This window comes from Cucurbita pepo, chromosome 19 (assembly GCF_057944985.1).
Source record: "Cucurbita pepo subsp. pepo isolate OVF chromosome 19, ASM5794498v1, whole genome shotgun sequence".
Taxonomy (NCBI): Eukaryota; Viridiplantae; Streptophyta; class Magnoliopsida; order Cucurbitales; family Cucurbitaceae; genus Cucurbita; species Cucurbita pepo.
Window position 1 is genome coordinate 3095860 of NC_141816.1, and position 20367 is coordinate 3116226.

The 20367-nt window shown below is 35.7% G+C and overlaps 3 protein-coding genes and 1 pseudogene across 4 annotated transcripts; all 4 read left to right on the top strand.

The window, feature by feature from the left end:
- The first annotated feature begins 3017 nt into the window (after nucleotides 1–3017).
- Nucleotides 3018–4814, top strand: LOC111781641 (protein PSK SIMULATOR 1-like). The gene has a single exon (XM_023662332.2). The coding sequence runs from the start codon at nucleotides 3189–3191 to the stop codon at nucleotides 4689–4691; it is 1503 nt and encodes a 500-aa protein (XP_023518100.2). The 5' UTR covers nucleotides 3018–3188; the 3' UTR covers nucleotides 4692–4814.
- Nucleotides 4815–10245: 5431 nt separating this feature from the next.
- LOC111781869 (L-type lectin-domain containing receptor kinase IV.1 pseudogene) lies at nucleotides 10246–12699 on the top strand (annotated as a pseudogene).
- A 1118-nt stretch (nucleotides 12700–13817) lies between these two features.
- Nucleotides 13818–19331, top strand: LOC111781014 (glucose-induced degradation-like protein). 2 transcript variants are annotated; one of them, XM_087120044.1, is made up of 9 exons: nucleotides 13818–13969; nucleotides 14190–14245; nucleotides 14358–14501; nucleotides 16147–16220; nucleotides 16369–16423; nucleotides 16519–16581; nucleotides 16678–16805; nucleotides 16890–16993; nucleotides 19200–19331. In XM_087120044.1, exons 1-8 carry the CDS (start codon nucleotides 13927–13929, stop codon nucleotides 16966–16968), a joined length of 642 nt encoding a protein of 213 aa, XP_086976170.1. In that variant the 5' UTR covers nucleotides 13818–13926; the 3' UTR covers nucleotides 16969–16993; nucleotides 19200–19331. The 2 variants fall into 2 exon arrangements, with proteins under 2 accessions (XP_086976170.1, XP_023517177.1); XM_023661409.2 differs by lacking the exon at nucleotides 19200–19331 and having other exon boundaries at nucleotides 16890–17187.
- LOC111781013 (thaumatin-like protein) lies at nucleotides 19043–19980 on the top strand. The gene is made up of 2 exons (XM_023661407.2): nucleotides 19043–19121; nucleotides 19200–19980. The coding sequence occupies exons 1-2, from the start codon at nucleotides 19064–19066 to the stop codon at nucleotides 19877–19879; spliced, it is 738 nt and encodes a 245-aa protein (XP_023517175.1). The 5' UTR covers nucleotides 19043–19063; the 3' UTR covers nucleotides 19880–19980.
- The last annotated feature ends 387 nt before the right edge of the window (nucleotides 19981–20367 follow it).

Sequence of the window (20367 nt, forward strand, 5' to 3'; positions counted from 1 at the left end):
TATTTTTATTTACCAATAATTCTCAAATACCTTATAATAGTCGAGAAAGATGACAGTATATTGAAATAAATGTATTTTACGTTAAAATGCGTGAAATAAATTAATTATATTTAATTTTTGAAATATGACATATATAATGAATTTTTCAATACAATTATCATACCAATAATTTAAAATTTTATCAAAATCATTTATTTAAAAACAATTATTAATATTGACAACTAAATAAACTCAAAAACCTATTTAAGGTATATTTAATGAATGAAAATAATTATTTTAATAATTTGACTTAATAAAAATAAACTAACTAACAACAATTAATTATCTAAAATTAACTAATCCAATATGACATTTTGTAACGGTACAAGCCCACTCCTATGTATCGCTATCAGTCTCACGGTCTTAAAACGTGTCTAAGAGATTTCCACCTGACATATCACCATTTATCAATTTGTGAGTGTCATCCTTGCGCAAAAGTCATACTAATCTTCCATGTATGAACAGTTCACGAACAAGAAACAATCTAAGAAAAGAAACAAACTAACAAAAACGGTACTGTAATGTATACGTTGCTTAAGCATTTAAGAATTGAATCGAAGAAAACGAGTAAGTAGGAAGAAGAGAGGAATGAGAGAAGAAGAAGGCATTGAAAAAAGGTTGCTTCTTTTATCCAAAGTCTTCCATTTTTCTTGACCTTCATGACCACAAAAACTTGAAAGTGAGTTTGAAAAGATCAAAAACTGGAAATTTCGAAGCAGGTTCTGAGATGAGAGAAATTGATATCGAGTCTGTTTGGCGTTTGAAAATGGGTATCAATGTCCACATCAAATGGGTATCAATGTCCACATCAAATGGGTATCAATAATGACTCACAAAACCAACACGCTCACTCTAAGACTAATTATTCACAATAAAACTCTTGACCTCTTCTTCCAACCCTTTTTCTTTTCTCCCTTTCCCATTTCCTTATCATATATACAAACATATTCAACAAAAAAAAAAAAAAAAAAACATATATATTCAATCCTCAAGTTTTGATTTAATTTATTGTTAGCCATTATTGTCGTCTCATCTAACATCTAACATCAGGTCGAGTCGAAATTTTAAGCATACTGTAAAAAAAGAACTTGGAAGATAAAATTAATAAAAATACTCTTCCCTTTTAACTTTGTTTAAAAATATTCCTAATTTTTTTTAAAAACACTCTTTTAACTTTCAAAATATCATTTAACTTTTAAAAATATGGCCTTTTGCTTTAGCTCTCGAGCCTCAAAAAGGTTCAAATAACCTTTAAATTATTTTAAAGACTTCAAAAATACAATAAAAAAACATAATAATAAAGAACTTTTAAAAGTAATATTAAAAGTTTGGAGATAATTTATGAGGTTTTCTTGTACCTATTTTTCCCATGCTGATGGTAAAAAAAAATTAAATTTTTTTAATAAAGATAGATGGTGTTAATGTTACTTTTAAAATTTTATGAGTATTTTTTTATCTCATGGTAAAAAACCTTTTTTTTTAATTTGAAAGGTATTAATAAAAATTTTTAAAATTTAGAAATATTTTTGAAAAACTTTTTTATGTTATTAAAAAATTTTGAAAGTTTAAATATAATTTAATACAAAATTTAAGAATATTTTTATTAATTTAGCTAATATTTCATACATAATTTCATAATATTGGTATAAGGATCAGATTAGAAGTGCCCTTGATTACAAGTTACATATCTATGTCATTTTTATATTTGAGAATCTGTGATGAACTTAAATCAAATTTAGTTTATTTATTTGATTTATGTACACTACAATTAAAATATTTTAAAAATGAAACTTGGTGTAGTTGATTACCTTGAGCCATTAAATTATATGTCACCTTCTTGGCAATGATCATATTCCATTATTTCATAGGTTCACATGAGGATTTTTAGTAGTTTAATTCGTCTAGATCCCGATATAAACGTCTAACTTTTAAATTAATTTATGTTCACAAGATTTTAAGACTTAAACAATAGTTTCATCAAAGTCAAACGGCATACCTCAGCTAACTAAGATTATTTTCTCTGTTTGAGACCCACCAGTATCTACTCCCTCTTTGTTGTCTCTCGACATGATCTCTTTCTCTCATTTGATCCCGTTTCCATTTATCTCCAATTGTAACATTTTTCAAGAAATATTTCCTCTCAGTGGTCTGGTATAGGAAACCTTTAGAATTTTTTAGTTTGTAGTAAGGCGACAGGTCCATTGCGAGTATGAACAGGACTTCACACATCTTCTTTATTTTTCCCTGAGCTGGTAGGTACTAATGCTACGAAGACTAAACGTTTAATCATGAACTTAGATTATGCACCTGCTATCCAGAATGTTTGTCGTAAATGGTTTAATTGGACACGGAAGAGTTCGATGCTCGAGAGAACTCAAATGGATGGATGTTCAGGATGTCTCGATGAGATGATCGCCACATGGGTCAATTCTCAAGATTCCCAAGATCGAGAGAACTCAGATGGATGGATGTTCAGCAAGCCAAGATGGTCAATATGTCTCACAACATGGGGTAGCATTACGATGCATGAGTCGTGTTGTTAGGAACCAAGATAACAATGAGATGCAACATTGTTGTGTCACACACGATTAAATTACATGCACGCATAGGCAACATGTGTGGCTAAAGACAAACCTCACCTAAGTTCCAACAAAACCAAAAAGGCAATCAAAAAATGTAAATGAGACTTAAGTTCCGGTTCAGATTACAATGCCCCACATTTCAAAAGTACAACCGTAACACACAATATCACTTAAATCCAATTATGAAACCATTCCAAAAAAAAAAAAAAAATTAAAAATAGAAAAAAAAAAATTGTGGTGGACACAAGCTGGAGGGTTTGACTTTGACCAAGAATCTTTGGTTAGCCGACATGGCATAATCCACGCAAACATTCTTTGTGTTCTTTATTTCCTGTTCTTCTCCTTATTCCATTAAATAAAATATTAATCCCTCCCCTGTCCACCGACTTCCTTCTTGGATTACACCTCTGTCCCCTAATCTCGCAAATCCCAACTGTCTAACCGCGTTTTAACGAAGAACCCATCTGCTTCTTATACCCATCTTCTTCCTCCATTCATTCTAAACCCTTCTGGTTTCTCTGTTTCTTGTACCGCCTTGTATCCCTTCGCCGGATTTATCTCGACGCCATGGTTGTTGCCACCATGCCATGGCTTACCGGTTCCCTCAAAGGCGCCTCTAATCACACTCTTCATTTCTTCTTCCAAGACAAGACCCCTCCTCCCACTCTCCGGATCCTCGCCTTCGACACTGCTAAAACCATGGCGGCCCTTATTTCTCTGTATCGATCTCTTACCGATAAAGAGATTTCTAAGCTTCGGAATGATGTCATCCCCTCAAAGGGTGTTGTATATTTGAATTCCATGGATGAGGAGTTTCTTCTCAATCTCGCTTGCTCCGAGCGTCTCGAGGAATTGAACAATGCCGCCTCCTCTGTTTCTCGTCTCAGCCGGAAATGCGCCGATTTGGGTCTCACCCGGTTTGATCTTGTGTTTTCCGATATGAAACTTGGAATCTTTAATTGGGGGAAATCGGATTCGGGGTTCAAGAATGTTGCGAAGCTTATTGGGAAAATGGAGAAATTGGTGTTTGCCACGGCGGAGCTTCACTCTGCTATGGAAGTTCTCGTCGAAATGGAGGCGTCGGAGAAGAGGATGCAGAAACGGAAAGAGATAACCCCGAAACAGGGCGTTCCGTTGAAATTCGATATGTTTGATAAAAAACTCGCTTCGCAGAGAAAAGACGTAAAGCATTTCAAGGAAATTTCGTTGTGGAATCAGAGTTTTGATTACGCAGTTGGATTAATGACACGATTAGTTTGCGTAATCTATGCTAGAATTTTCGCCGTCTTCCGCCCATTCGTTTCCGACCAGGTTTGTTCTTTGGATCAAAACCCACAAATTCAAAACCTCAGTAACAGAGTATGGAGGTGGAATTTCCATGGCGAACACCGGAAAGTGGGCGGCGACGACGAACACAAACTCGTAACACAATCCGGCCCAATTCCTAAAAATGGGAAAAAGGAATTGATTCGATTTCCAAGTGGGATTAGAGAAAAAAACAACCCCAGAATTGAGTATGGGGAATTCGATTCATCGATGGCGACGAATAACAGAGTATACACTTCAGCTCCGCCGACGACGGTGGGGGGATCTGGGCTGTCGTTGAACTACGCAAACGTGATATTATTTGCTGAGCGCTGCCTGAACGAGGCGACGACGATCGGGGACGACGCACGTGGGGAGTTGTATCAGATGTTGCCGGCGAGAATAAAGGAGAAGGTGAGGGCGAAGTTGAGAAGAAACAATTGGGGGAAGAGAGGAGGAGGGAAAGAGGAAATGAGGAGCGCCGACGACGGGCACTCGCTGGCAGTGGGGTGGAGGGAGGCGATGGAGGAGATGATGGGGTGGTTGGGGCCGTTGGCTCACGACACAGTGCGGTGGCAGTCGGAGAGGAACATGGAAAAACAGAGGTTCGACACCGGTTCGACGGTGCTGCTGATGCAGACGCTGCATTATTCCGATTTGGAGAAGACGGAGGCCGCCATTGTTGAAGTTTTAGTGGGGTTGTGTTGTATATATAGGTATGAGAATCGACGGCCACAGGATCATAGGAGTTGTGATCATTTATAGAAAGAGATTGATTGAATTGGGTAGTTTAGTTGGTTTGATTCCACGCTCTGTTCGGGACTTGTTTTTGTGGTGTTTGTAGGATAAATTGGATGGCATATTCACAAAATTTGATTTTTTTTTCCCATATGATGATGGCTTCAACATGTTTTGGGTAAAGATAATCTTAATTTTTTCAAAAAATGGAATAAAAAGTAACATTCTTGAGTTCAAAAAAGAAGATGGTAAGTCTTGGTTCTTTGAGGCTCACCAAAAGGGACACGTCCTAGTTATGTTTGTGGTATAGCGATACAGGTCGACTTGCTCTAACAAAAAGATTGTTTAAGAGAGACTCCATAGATCTTTGTGTTGAGAGGATGCTTGTTAACGAGTATTTTAATTGCTATCTCAAAATATGATTAGTGATAGAGCATGTGAGATCACACATAAGTTGGAGAAGGAAACAAAGCATTTCTTATAAGTAGGCCAAAGCGGACAATATCTGCTAGCAATGGGTTATCGCTGTTAAAAATGGTATCAGAGCCAGCTGCTGGGCGTTGTGCCAGCGAGGACGCTGGGTCCCCAAAGGGCACATCGGTTGGAGAGGGGAACGAAACATTTCTTATAAGAGTGGACAATATCTACTAGTTGTGGGCTTGAGCTGTTAAAAATGGTATCAAAGTCAGTCACAAGGCAGTGTGCGAGCGAGGACGTTGGGCCCCTAAGGGGCACATAGGTTGGAGAGGGGAACGAAGCATCCCTTACAAGGGTGGAAAATATCTACTAGCGGTGGGCTTAGGCTGTTAAAAATGGTATCAAAGTCAGTCACGGGGCGGTGTGCCAGCGAGGACGTTGAACCTCCAAGGGGCACATCGGTTTGAGAGGGGAACAAAACATTCCTTTTAAGGGTGTGGAACCCTAGCCCCCCAATGGGGTGGATTTGTGATATCCCGCATCGGCTGGAGAGTATAAAGGTGTGGAACGCTGGCCCTCAAAGGGGTAGATTGTGAGATCCCACATCGATTTGAGAGAGGAACGAAGTGTAATGTTGGGCCCTCAAGGGGGGTAGATTGTGAGATCCCACATCGATTTGAGAGAGGAACAAAGTGTAATGTTGGGCCCTCAACGAGATAGATTGTGAGATCCCACGTCGATTGGATATGGGAACGAAGTGAACTATTGGGCCCCAAGGAGGGTGGATTGTGAGATCTCACATCGGTTGAAAAGAGGAACGAAGCATTCCTTATAAGGTTTACCTCTCCCTAGTAGATTTTTAAAATCGTGAGGCTGACGATGATACATAAGGGGCCAAAGCAGACAATATGTACTAGCGGTGGGCTTGAACCGTTAGAGAGCCCTATCAATAATAGTATATTCCATATGCTCCTATTTCACTACACATGCTTCAAGGCATTGGATTAGGCCTAAAAGTCCACTTCAATGGGCCTATGGACAACCATTTGATGGGCTGCAACATTTTGATGAGTAATGAAGGTAAACACAACAAAGAGGATGAAAGATAAGGTCAACAATGATGTGGCCATGGCTGTATCTTGTGTTGTAAGCTTCACCGCTCTACTATTGATATGAACCAAGAGACATCAATCATACAATATACTTCAATGAAGATGTGAAGAGAAGGTTGTCAAAATTATCAAAAGATGTTTCAATTCATGCTACATTGAAGAAGAATGAAGTTTGATTGTTGTAAATTTTGGGTGGGTTAGAATTTAGAGTAATTTAGAGTTATTGTATTTTAAGACTTTTTATTTAATTTCGGTTACATTTACATAATGGCTAATTATGGCCATAAAGTATGAATGTTACAATTCTTGAAATACCTTTAATAGTTTCATTTTTTAGGTTATATAAAGCCTTATATGTTGTATTTGTAAGCAGACTTGAAGATATAGTAAAAGAAGCATTTTTGCTCTTCTTTAGCTAATGACTAAGTTTCTTTACAATTCTATGTAGTTTAGGTTGCATGTAGAATCATTCAAGCTCGACATGATCAATTTTGCTTGTGGAGTGATTCGAATCTCAATCAAGTGTTCTTGTCTTGAGATATTTGATCAACAAGAATCATTCAAGCTAGACATGATCGATCTTCCTTATGGAGTGATTCGAATCTCAAACAATGTTCTTGTCTTGAGATATTCGATCAACAAGGTATTCCGAATCTTATTCCCCTTGTATTGATTCCTTATCTTATCAACTATGCTTTGCTTTTCGAGATTCCAAGATTCTTTTTCGTGGGAGAATTTAGAAAATTGAGAGACATAGTTTGAAAACATCCTTTTGGGATCTCGAGGTGTCGAAGCGGGTGTAAAGCTCGAAGGACTCGTGAAGTACATATGGGAAGCATCCTCAGAAGCATTGCCTATTAGAGAGCAAAACATGCTTTATAACTGCAAACGATCACTAGAAGAGTACTACAAATGGTACCAATCAATGTTCGAGATTAAAAAAAAGACCCATAAATTGTGATTACTCGTGTCCCATGTGAGTGCCTAAACAAATCAATGAAGCATATCTATAGATCTATTCAAATATCTTTAAATAACCCCTTTTAATTTTTTTTAGATTTAGTTTGAATTTAAAAAGTTAGTCAAACTAAATAATTAGATTTATATGAAAGTGTATTCTATTTTGGGCATGTTTATCACTATCTTAATGTAATTAAGTAAGAGAGTGGAAACATAAAATAATACCAATAACTTTATTCCACTTCAAACCTCATTTCTTCAAAAACTAAATTAATGTTCAAAATTTACTTTTTTATTATTTCGTTTCGGAAGTTTCGTAAGATCTCATATCGTTTGGAGAGAGTAATAAAGCATTTTTTATAAAAGTGTAGAAACATCTCCTTAAATCATGAGGCCGACGATACGTAACAGGCTAAAGCGGACAATATCGGGTAGTGATGGGCTTGGACTATTACAAATGGTATCAAAGTGGTGAGCTTGAGCTGTTAGAAATGGTATCAGAGCCAAACACCAGGCGATGTGCCAAGAAGGACGTTGAGTCCTCACGAGAGGTGGATTGTGAAATTTCACATCGATTGGAGAACGAAGCATTCCTTATAAGACTATGGAAATCTCTCTATATTGGACGCGTTTTAAAACCGTGAGGTTGAGATATTCAAATATTTCGAATTAGAATTTATATTAGAATTACTCAATTTTTTTTATTTAAATATGAGATACCCAAATATTTCGAAGTCGTGGTGCCTAAATATTTTATAATGTCCATACGAAAGACAACTCAAGAATTTTTTATGTTTTTTTAAATTACCGGAGCTAAAATTAAAATTATTATAGAACGACAATTATAATTAAATAATTATACTAAATTACTTGATTACTCTATTTTTTTTTATAAATTAATTTCAATTTACAATTATTTGGATATAATTGATGTTATATGAAGCCAACCATAACTTTATGAGAATTAAAAGAAAATAAATTTCAAAGTATAGGTTAAGTCATTCATTAATATGTTTGTATTTATGTAGCCTTTTTTATGGACTATATTACCCTCTTTTTTTAATTTTTATTTGAGTCAATTTATTTTTTTTTAAAATAAATTTAAATGAGGTTGACCATTTATGCACCAACTTAGAGCTTTAGTAGGCTAGCACTTGTTCCTTTCTCCAATTGATGTGGGACTCTCCAATCCACTCCCCTTCGGGACTCAACGTCTTTGTTGGCACACTGCTTCGTGTCCACCCCCTTCGGGCCTCATTCTTCTCGCTGACACATTGTTCGGTGTCTGGCTCTGATACCATTTGTAACGATCCAAGCCTACTGCTAATAGATATTATTCTCTTTCAGTTTTCCCTTTTGGGCTTCCCCTAACACCTCTACTAGACAGAGGTTTCTAGATACTTATAAAGAATGTTTCGTTCTCCACTCCAATCGAGGTGGGATCTCACAGTTTCATTACAAAATATTTTTATTTGCGTCGATTTACTTCTAATCTTACAATATTATGTTTTCTAAATCAAAGTTTAGGTGTATAATACTTAACGAGACACCGAAACTTAAATTAAAAAATGACACTCTTACCCTTCCCCTTGTAAGCAATATCTTGCTACAGGGTCTCTAATTATTATGATGGTTCTTAGAGCATACTTTAAAAAGTTTGTTGTTAATTTTAGTTTAAAAAAACACATTATTTTAATAAATATTTATATCATATGATATGTTTTTCTATTATCTTATTGGGTGGCCAATGCCTTGGGCTACAAAATTTAAGAGGAAGACTTTAGATTAAAATATATATATATTTATCATTGGTCAAAAAGTTGAAATTGCTGTAAATTATTGGGGAAATAAATCAAACCATATTTGTTAAGCTAAATGAAATTTAAAGTCTTAATTAATTAATAGCAACCAATAACTTTATACTTCATTTTTAAATTAAATTATAAATAAAAAATAAAATATAAAATATATTTTTTATCATTTAAATTTAAGTTAAAATTATGTTAATAGAGTAATAATTAGAATTTGTGATCCTTCATTGAGTCACCAAAAAATATTTAAATTATAAATTATTTTAAGTATTTTTTAACCATCATATTTTAATTACTCTCGTTTAGATTTAATTCGAATTCTAAAGCTTGTGTTAGATGAACATGACTCTCCACAATTGTATGATATTGTCTACTTTGAGTGGAAGCTCTCGTGACTTTGTTTTGAGATTCTCCAAAAAGCCTTGACCCAATAGAAAAAAATATTCTTTAATTATATAAATACATGATCATTCCCTAAATTAGCGGTCGTGGAATTTTCATTATCCAATTGGTTGTGCAACTTAAATCATATAAAACTAATTTAACAATTATTTGGACGTGAAAAAGGCAACAGCGGTCAACTTCATTTCAATCACTTCCAAAAAAAAAAAATAGAATTTGTCCAAAGTTTTAAATATCATGGTTATCAAGACATATATATATATATATATATATATATATATTCTTTATTGGTCTTTCCATGGACGGGGTAATTATCATTTTCTAGAATTGCATTTTGTAGTGTAAAAAAAATAAAAATTAAAGTCAAATGAGATGAAGTTGACTATTTTATGCACCAACTCTGAGATCCTGCGTACCGGAACGAAACATTCTTTACAAGGGCGTGGAAACCTCTCCCTAGTAGATGCATCTCAAAACCGTGAGGTTGATGACGATATGTAACGAATCATTTCTTATAAGAGTCTGAAAAGTAAATGCGTTTTAAAATCGTAAAGTGTAACAGACCAAAATGGACGATATATACTCGTAGTGGACTCAAGCTATTACATAAACATAACACCCATTTAAATTTTATGGGTTTTTTTATATATAAAAAGCAAACATTTTTCACATATTAAAATCACTCTATAAAAATTGTAAAAATTGATAATTTAATTTGTATATTAGAGTCAAATTTTGTTGTCTTTTTTTGAAATATTTTTTTATAGCTTTAGTACCCGAATTAGGAACATTTTAGAAAATTGAATAAAACAACAAATATTAAATTTAATATTTTCACAACGACTAAATTCAACGCCACAATGTAGAAGGGATCAAAATGGTAATTCCACTATTTAAATAAACATTTTTATAAGTAGAAAATGACAGAACTGTTCACATATGAAAAAGGCTAAAATCTAGACCGTTGAAGCCACAATCCAACCGACGGTTGAGATGAACTCAAAGTCAAATTCGTTGACTTGAAAATAAGTAAAAAAGGCTTCCTATCACTCACGTCGTTGCCGGAGCACAAAAATTCAACAGATACAAATATTGATTGATTAATATGCAAACCAGAGAGATAGAAAATTTCATAAGAACAGGTAATGGCGGCGATCCTTATTTTCATGTTAATTTTTTCAATACCCATTTTTTTAGCTTCTGGAGCTTCTGAAGATCTCGGCTTCACCTTCAATGGCTTCCGCTCCGGCGATCTCAGCCTCGACGGCGTCGCCGAAATAACCACCAATGGCGTTTTGAAGCTAACCAACGACGTCGACCAACAAATTGGCCATGCTTTTTACCCCAATTCCATTTCCTTTAAGAACCAATCAACGAATTCCTCTGTTTTCTCCTTCTCTGCAACGTTCGTCTTCGCCATAAAATCTGAATATCATGATCTCGCCGGCCATGGAATTGCCTTCGTTGTTTCACCGTCGAGAGGTCTTCCCGGAGCTCGGCCGAGCGAGAGCCTCGGTTTGTTCAATGAGTCCAACAATGGGAACGAAACAAATCATATCTTCGCCATTGAACTTGACACGATACAGAATCTAGACCTTAAAGATATCAACAGAAACCATGTCGGAATCAACATTAACGGACTTGTGTCGGAACGGGCGGCGCCGGCTGGGTATTGGGTCGACGGTGAATTTAAGAATTTGACGTTAATTAGTGGCGAATTGATGCAAGTTTGGGTTGAATACGATGGGATTGATAAACGAATTGATGTTACTATGGCTCCAATTGAGATAATCCATAAACCCAAAACTCCCCTATTGTCTTTCCGGCGGGATTTGTCGTCAGTCATCAACGAAATCATGTTCGTCGGATTCTCCTCGTCGACAGGGTCCATTACGACGGCGCATTACGTTCTGGGTTGGAGCTTCAAAATCAATGGCGAAGTCCCTCGGCTTGCTCTGTCTCAACTACCGGAGCTTCCACCTCGGTCGGAGAAAAAACAGAGATCCAAATTTCTGACGGTGGGGTTGCCGTTGATTTGCAGTTCAGTAGTTTTAACGGCGGTTTTAGGTGCAGTTTTCTTGATTCATCGGCGGCGGAAATTCGCAGAGGTTTTAGAGGATTGGGAGCTGGAATATGGACCCCAAAGATTCAAATACAAGGATCTATACATAGCCACAAAGGGATTCAGAGAAAAAGAATTTCTGGGTTTTGGAGGATTCGGTCGAGTTTACAAAGGGGTTTTACCAAATTCAAAAATTGAAGTCGCTGTAAAGAAGATATCTCATGAATCAAGACAGGGGATGAAGGAATTCGTGGCGGAGATAGTGAGTGTAGGGCGGCTCCGACACCGGAACCTGGTGGCGTTGCTGGGGTACTGCCGGCGGAGAGAAAAGCTGTTTTTAGTGTATGAATACATGCCGAATGGAAGCTTGGACACATATTTACACGACTGGCCGGAAGTCACAATCAATTGGGAGCAGAGGTTTGAGATAATAAAAGGGGTGGCGTCGGGGCTGTTTTATCTTCATGAACAGTGCGAACAGGTAGTGATTCATAGAGATGTGAAGGCTAGCAATGTGCTGCTTGATGCAGAATTCAATGGCAGATTGGGGGACTTTGGTTTGGCTAAAATGCACGACCGTGGCGCCGATCCTCGAACCACCCATGTCGTTGGTACTCTTGGGTATCTAGCGCCAGAGCACATAAGAACAGGGAGAGCCACAACAAGAACAGACGTGTACGCATTTGGAGCGTTTCTTCTGGAAGTGGGCTGCGGGAGAAGGCCAATCCACCAGCAAGATGAAGCGGATGATTTCATATTAATGGATTGGGTTTTCTCCTGTTGGTCTAACGGCGACATTCTCAGAACCGCCGACCCAAAACTGGGAGGAAATTTCGACCCTTCACAGCTCGAATTGGTTCTCAAACTTGGGTTGCTCTGTTCTCATTCCTCGCCGGCGGTTCGCCCCACTATGCGCCAGGTTTTGCAGTATTTGGAGGCTGATGCGCCGCTGCCGGAGCTCGCAACGCTCCGGTGGCGGCTCTCTGGTAATGTGTTCTTGAATTTGAGGCGGCGTAATGGGGGTAGTATCGGCGATGGATTGGATGATTTTTCGATGTCTTATCCGGTGTCGACGGAGAGGAATGTGACGAGTTCGTCGTCGGTGGCGGAGTCTGTTCTTTCGGAAGGCCGATGATTTTGGATGATTAAGATTGGTTAGCTTATGAGACATGAAATAATTACGACATTTAATTTGTGAATAATGTATATTTAACTTTATGTTTAATAATAGATTATGATATCTTAAGCTTTAAAAACATCTAATAAATCAATTATTTGAGCTAATAATTGATTTTCAAAATTAAAAGAGTTTGTTATTAGCATTTATATTGGGGTTGTTAGGTTAATAAATGTTTTATAGGTATTTATAAAGGACATTAATGAAATTTTTTAATATATTTATAGGGTTAGCGTAGGCTAAAAGTGAGCTATAAGAAAGAGAGAGTTATGAAAAAGTGTCACATGTTCCACGTATGTGTTGAGTCATTGATCTTAGTCGAATACATTTTCGATTGAGAGTCGAATACATTTTATTTTGAGGGTATATAAAGTTATCATTGTAAAAGTATACTTAGAAAATGTACTAAAAAGAGCATTTGTGTTTGTCTGTAACCAATGACTAAGTTTCTTTGCAATTTTGTACCGTTTAGATTGTGTTTAGAATCATTCAAACTTGACATGATCAATCTTGTTTATGAAGTGATTCGAAGGCAAAACAAATGTTCTTATGTTGAGATATTTGATAAACAAAGTAATTCGAATTTTAATATCTCTTGGATTGATTTTTTATCACTAGAGCTAAGTTTATTGTGATTTCCAATCATTTGACATACCGTTTTTACTTTGATTCTTTATCAACTAAGATATGATACTTTAGACTAAGAAACTCTCGAAACTCATCCTAACCATAAATTATTTTGACTGGGTTGGTTCTATTTATTCGACACATTTATTTCAAATTCTAAAGACTTAAAATTTTAATTTATGAGTTTTTTTTTTTTATAGAATAAATGATAATATATATAATAATAATAATAATAATAATAATAATAATAATAATAAAATAAATATATAAATAGACGGGTGTATTTTAACATTTTTTAACCTAACTAAAATTCTTGAGTTGATCGAGTTTTTCAAATTATTGAATTTTTTAACCTAACGTAATCTTCATTTTCAAAATTTAATTAATTTAGAGAAATTGTTTTCGTTCATTTAATGAAATGATGTAATTAATAGGTTGATTATGACTGCAAATTATGGTTTAGCAATAACTTTTCATTAATCTCAAAGGTCAATTAATTAAAAAATATTAGGAGATTTTCTTTCTAATTAAAAAATATTATGATATTTCAATTTTTTTAAATTAAAAAAAAAAAGATTTTTTTTTTTTTTTTTTTTTTTTTTCAATTTTCTCATCTCATTAGGCCCTTCCAGGTTCAGTTCTAGTTTTAAAACTGCTCGCTGATTGCAGCCACCGGAAAATTAGCGGGAAGGAGATGCCGGTGCGAGTTGAGAGCTCCGCGCCTTCTCAAATCTCAGGTAATTCCATTTCTCATCATTCATCCTTCTCCTAAATTGTCCCACAGCTGTAGCTGTAATCGATTCTGAAACTAGGGTTTTTTTTATTTTATTTTTATTTTATTATTATCTATGGATTGGATCAACGTGTTATCAATTAGCTCAGAAACCTAAGCCAAATTATACTTCAGTTGCTTTTTGGAAATTGATTTGTGTTTCTCATCCTGATTTTTTCTGGTAGGTGCTGATTCTAGGCAAAGTACTCCTCAGGCTTGTACGTTGTTGAGTGTTGGACAGGTTAATTTTCTCCAATTTGTTGTTGATTCAATACTTAACTTACCGTGTGCCATTATGATTTCGGTTTAATACTTGAGATTATCTTCAAGTGACCTTGTGATTTTTGTACCAGGCGTTCTCCGGTACTCAAAATGTCTCTAATAATCAGAAGGATGAGGCGTGGAGGGTAAATGTACGAATTCAGGGATTGGACCTTGACCATGGATATCTCTGTGGTACGATGGAGGCTCTCAATGTTCCCATGGCGGACACACCGGTAACTCTTTGTTTCCTTTGAGGATTGAGTGTAAACACAATTCTTTTTTTTTTTTTTTTTTTTTTTTTTTTTTTTTTGTGATTCTTAACATTTAAAGCTAAAAGGACTGTTCTTGATTACTTTCACACGTGGCTTTGGATTATGATGCCCACGGTTTATGACTTTTATGGGATGATCAATCTTTTCTTGTATATTGTGTGTGGACTTATGTGGTTATGGTTCTACGTTGTCTTTTTCATTTCATAATTTATTGAAAATTTATGTTGCGTAATCACCTCCATTTTTTTTCCTTTTGTTTTAATTCTGTTCATGTTCTTTCTTAAACCCGTTTGATCTCCTGATATTGTTTTTAGTGTGAGCTAACTTATTCAAATGAGAGTATTTTCCTCTTTGATTTTTACTTGAGAATGTGCTGCACATGCTTGATATTGGATCTTACGCAATATATTGCATCATTGCTGCTCTTCAATCCTCTCTTGAGAATGAAAGTACTTTGAGTATTTCTTTCAAGCTCTGTAGGTTCTGACAAGGATAACTCGAATTGCAAAAGGCAAAACACATAATGCATTTGAATCAACTAAAACAATACAGAATCTTTTGTTGTTAAAATATGGTTTGAAATGTATGGTATGACTGCGATTATGTTTATTTATTCAGAGACTGAGTAATTCTCCCTTATTTCTGTTCCTATTGTTTTCTTGAGTGGGAACTACAGAATAATTCTTAATTTGTGTACCTAAAACAAAAGAAGTTACTGTTTCTTGCCCCACAAAAAGGATTCTCACTTTCCATTGCCATGTTTCTGAAGTAGGAATGAGAATATGATCATTAATCTGTGCAACTTGGGAAGTATTTTCATGGATTGGTTTTTCCATGGGTAGAGGATGACATTCCTAATCTCCCATTTTCGTGAGCCCTCGTCATCTTTTCTTCTCTGCAAGTTTATGGAATGTTTTATAAGAATTTAAAATGAATTCTCATTCCAATCCTTTGCAAACAATATCCCTTTCAATCTTCTCCATATCTATTCCAATTATAAAAATAATGTAAAACCACTCATATGTCGTCTTATCTTAAAAATCTTGCATAAAATGGCTCTAGTTAGTATATGGAGGAAGACTATGGGGGAATGGAGTAGAGAGGTTTATGGACTATTGCCTCGTCTCCAGAATTTTTTATTTCCTAAAATGATCTCACCAAAAGAGCCAAAGAAATTTAAATGAAGCCACAAAGTTCAACAAAAATCTAGAGAGGGGCCTTCAAATGTTCTCTCATTCATCTTCAACCATAGCTTAAGAATGGCCAACGGAGGTATCACCTTTTGTATCAATTGGGAGAGATTGAGATAAACAGTTGTGAGAAAGAGTTAACTTTGAAATGGTTAAAAATAATTATTGTAGTTAATGACAAAGTAGCTCATATCTATCTAGAGCAACTTTATAATTACTGTAAATATAAATTAAACATCTAAAATGCAGGGTTCCTGAGTTACTTTGTTCAATTCTATTTGAAAGACTATACTTCCTGAAATCTATGATTTTAAGAACTTGGATGCTGGAATCTACTGAATGCATCTAGACCTTATTTGATCTGATCTTATTATAGCTTCATTCAAAATTTCATTTGGTTTTTCTGATTGTGGCAGGTAGTAACCTTTTGGGAAGGAGAGATTGTAGATGGCAAGAATTATAATTTCTTCACTGGAAAATGGCAAGCAGCGTATGTAACTAATGTATAAATTAATAAGAATCACCAAGCTTGTTTGAATACTGTTCCAAAACAAAGTTATTACTGACATGGACTTTGATCTCAGTAGGAACATCAAAATTTAAACCTATTTACTTAATTTTTTTTTACCATTTTCCAGACCAGAAGATGATATTAGGCACTGGACCAAATTTCCTTCATTTTGTCCTCTGATGGTGAGGACCCCATAGTCGGTTCATCCTTTCATCAGTACTTTTAGCTCCATAGGAAATGGTTTATTTACTTTACCTTTTTAAAATATCTGTTCCAGAACCAGGTGGAAGTTGATGGTGGAAAATCTTTGGATCTTAGTAATTATCCATGCATATTTATGGTATTCTGATCTCCCCACCGTTGCTGCTTCAATTACCATAAATATAATTATCTTCTTTAGACTAAGAAGCATGGTTTCTTTTCGTATTTGGTGCAGAGATGGAAGGAGCAATACTTTGTGAACGTTGGAACAGATTGCGGGTTAACTATAGCTGGTTTTTATTATGTTTGCTTCTCTTGTAGCGATGGTTCCATCAGTGGCTTCTACTATGACCCTAATAGTAGGTATGAATCCTTTTTATATGCACATGTTGAACACAACTCTCTGCTTTGGCAGAGTGATTGACAATTACTGCTTGAAATCTGCAGCCCATTTCAGAAGCTTGAACTTAAATCTACAAACGAGGGACGATCGGGTTTCAGCTTCTCATCGTACGAGTTGCAATGACCTAAATGGGATATCTACACTTATGGTTGGTTTAACTTCTTGCTATAATGAATTCCATGGATTTGATGGGACTTGGCAGTTCCTAGATTTCACTTGGAGGTTTGCCATGAAATTCATTGGGAAAGGTCCCGGTATTAGCGTGTTTGTATTTAAATTTGCATGCTAAAATCATTTGAGTAACTTTGATCAAACTATTATTCGAATCATGAGTTTTCTTTACTCTTGATCAAGGTAATTTGTTCTAAAATTGGGTTGATTCTTTATCGTTTTGGGTTATTATATTCTAATTTTCGAGATACCGAGAGAACAATTTTAGTTTAATAATAACAATAAAAAGTATAGGAGTATAAGTGTCATGCTTGAACAAGTACACATCCACGGCACTATATTCCAATCAAATCCCTATAAAGCCATTTCTTATTCAAAAGATTTTTAAAGAGCTCAAAGCATAATCTTTTGAGAGCCATTTGCCACTTTCCAAATATGCTGTTATTCCTTCCATCTTACATGCTAAGATCTTAGCATGGTTAAACATTATAATACTAACATAAAGTAACCCAACCACGTTACAATTTCTCTTTTACCTTTAAAAAAAATATAGTCTTTGAACTAGTTGAATTGTATACTTCAATTTTGTCGTTATTCATTCAACATAAAAATAGCTTCGCGAACCATTTTTTTCCTCTTTCTTTTGAATTTAACAATCATGAGAGACGAAATAGTTCTATGTGTTCTACCTATCAAAGTAAGAATAGAAAAAGAAAGATGTAAAAGTTAAAAAGTAAATAAGATTAATAATTTTTTCTCTACTTTCTTTATTATGTTTTTAATTTTAAAAAAAATGTTTGTATTATATTCTGAAATGACAAATTGTTCTCCAACTTCTTTCTTTCAGTTCCCTTTTTCTTTGGTTATTGATATCTTTTACTTGCAATCTTATTGGACAAGAATAAAAAAGACCAAAACCATTAACACTCTCTGCAGCTTTAACATAAATAACCCCCACAAATTAAGGAATTGACGAATCACATCCATCATTAAGATGTAATTAAAAAAGTTTTAGAGTTTAAGAACCCAACCGACACTAAAAAACTAAAATATTATAGTCGAGAAATGCGCTTGAATTTTGGGTCTTCCATAACATTGCTGGTCAGGATATGTTGGAAAGAGGGATAGTGAAAGAGATAGGAATAGATGAGAATAGATGAGAATAGATAGAAGCTGCAGTGCTTTATTAATGTCTACTGACTTGATGCCTAGAGGGTTACACAATTCCAGTATTTATACCTCATACACTAGACCAGAAATAGTAAATCATGCAAATATAGATAAATTCAAATCTACTAACAATCTCCTAAAATCTCCTAAAATCTTGGTAGTTTGAATATTTGAATCATATCTCAACTACTTCAAATCATATCTTCATTTTGAATACTTTGAATCATATCTCAACAGGATATAGATAGGAACCTTTAGGTTGATTGGTCAAGAGAATTCTGGTCTTTTTTTCATCCTTATTTTCAATTTTCAATGTTGAAGTACTTTCCAAATCAACTAGACGAATATATTCTCACAAAGAAAGATAGAATAAGTTTTTCTTCACTTCAAATCCATCCATTCCAATTGTCTTTACAAAAAGAAAAGGAGAAAAAAAAAACAGATCTTTAAACGACAACCGAAGAAGAATATACAACAAAAGAAACTGAACATGTTTTAAGATTCCAAACGGTCGTGTTTGAGAGACAAATCCATGTCAGAATACTATATCTGTCGAGGATTGATGGGAAGAGTGTCCCACCTGCGCTAATCAAAGAGTTGATTATGGGTTTATAAAGAACACATCTTCGTATCAATGAGATCTTCTAGAGAAGCTCAAAACAAAGTCATGAAAGCTTAGCTTAGAGTCGTGATTCCTAACAAAATCAATATCATAACGCGAAAATTTGGCATATTTGTGGATGAGGAAAAGGAAAGCCCCATTAAGAAGAAAAGAATATTGCCCTTTATCTGAAAGTGAAAGTGACATAGAAAAGGAGATTGAACTCAGTTATATGTATCTTTGTGTGTCCTGCAGCTTCTTTCAAGGTTTCTAGTCATGGCAGCTGTTTCACTTCTGCTCTGCATCCTTCTCTGTTCTTCAATTGGTTTCATAAGTACTGATCTCTCCTTATCTCGTCTTGAATCCACGAACTTCAATTTGTAATGTTCTTCTTTTACTTCTTTTTGTGCAGATGGGGAGCAAATCATCATAGTCAACAACTGCAACGAAACCATATGGCCGGGAATTCTCGGCGGAGCAGGGCAGAACACGCTCAAAGACGGCGGATTCTTCCTCGGAAGCGGGCAAGAAGTAGTCATTGACGTACCGGACAAGTGGTCGGGGAGGATATGGGGCAGACAAGGCTGCAGCTTTGACTCCAACGGCAAGGGCCAATGTGAGACTGGCGACTGCGGTGGGCAGCTACATTGTCACGGGGCTGGCGGCGAGCCGCCAGCCACGTTGGTGGAGATGACATTAGGGTCGTCCTCATCTCCCCTGCATTTCTATGATGTGAGCTTGGTGGATGGGTTCAACTTGCCGGTGTCGATGAAGCCGGTGGGCGGAGGGGTTGGGTGCGGGGTGGCGTCGTGTGAGGTCGATGTGAACATTTGCTGCCCATCGGCGCTGGAAGTGAGGAGGGGGAGCAGGGTTGTGGGGTGCAAGAGCGCCTGCTTGGCTATGCAATCGGCTAAGTATTGCTGCACGGGAGAATATGCAAATCCCAATTCTTGCAAGCCTACTCTGTTTGCTCATTTGTTTAAGGCCATTTGTCCCAAGGCTTATAGCTATGCTTATGATGATTCTTCGAGTCTTAATCGATGCAGGGCTTCTCGTTATGTCATTACTTTTTGCCCTCCTCAGTTGTTGTAGATGGGTGTTAGTTAGGATTCAGTGTTTTTGGTAGCTTTAAGGAACTGTGATGAGAAGATGGTTGTTTCAATGGAAAAGAGTACTTTGGGTTGTTTTTACAACTGTGAAGTTGCTTGGTTTTGGAGCAGTGGGTTTCCATTGGTTTGTGCTGTCAAACCACTTTTGGTACAAATTTACCGGTTTAGCTTTTGCTGTTTTTAAGATGACACTGGCATGCCAAAGATTCAAAAAAAATATGAAACTTTCAAAACTAATATATAGGGATGAGTTAACTAGAAGTGATCGTGACCAGGAATCGATGCAAGAAGATTTTGATATAAAACAAATCATTTCAAGTTTGAGATTCAAATTATTATACAAGTAGGACCGATCATGTCAAGTTTGAATGACTCTATACATCTAAACTAAACATAGAATTGCAAAAACAAAAAAACTCTGCATTTAACCGGAAGGAAATACAAATGCTCTTTCTACTATATTTGATTCTA

Excerpts from the sequence above, each read along its gene's own strand:
- LOC111781014 (XM_087120044.1), top strand. The coding sequence starts at position 13,927 with ATGCCGGTGCGAGTTGAGAGCTCCGCGCCTTCTCAAATCTCAG. Across the intron at positions 14,246-14,357 it reads CGTTGTTGAGTGTTGGACAG|GCGTTCTCCGGTACTCAAAA; the intron begins GTTAATTTTCTC and ends TTTTTGTACCAG. Across the intron at positions 16,582-16,677 it reads ATTATCCATGCATATTTATG|AGATGGAAGGAGCAATACTT; the intron begins GTATTCTGATCT and ends TATTTGGTGCAG.
- LOC111781641 (XM_023662332.2), top strand. The coding sequence starts at position 3,189 with ATGGTTGTTGCCACCATGCCATGGCTTACCGGTTCCCTCAAAGGCGCC.
- LOC111781013 (XM_023661407.2), top strand. The coding sequence starts at position 19,064 with ATGGCAGCTGTTTCACTTCTGCTCTGCATCCTTCTCTGTTCTTCAATT. Across the intron at positions 19,122-19,199 it reads TTCTTCAATTGGTTTCATAA|ATGGGGAGCAAATCATCATA; the intron begins GTACTGATCTCT and ends CTTTTTGTGCAG.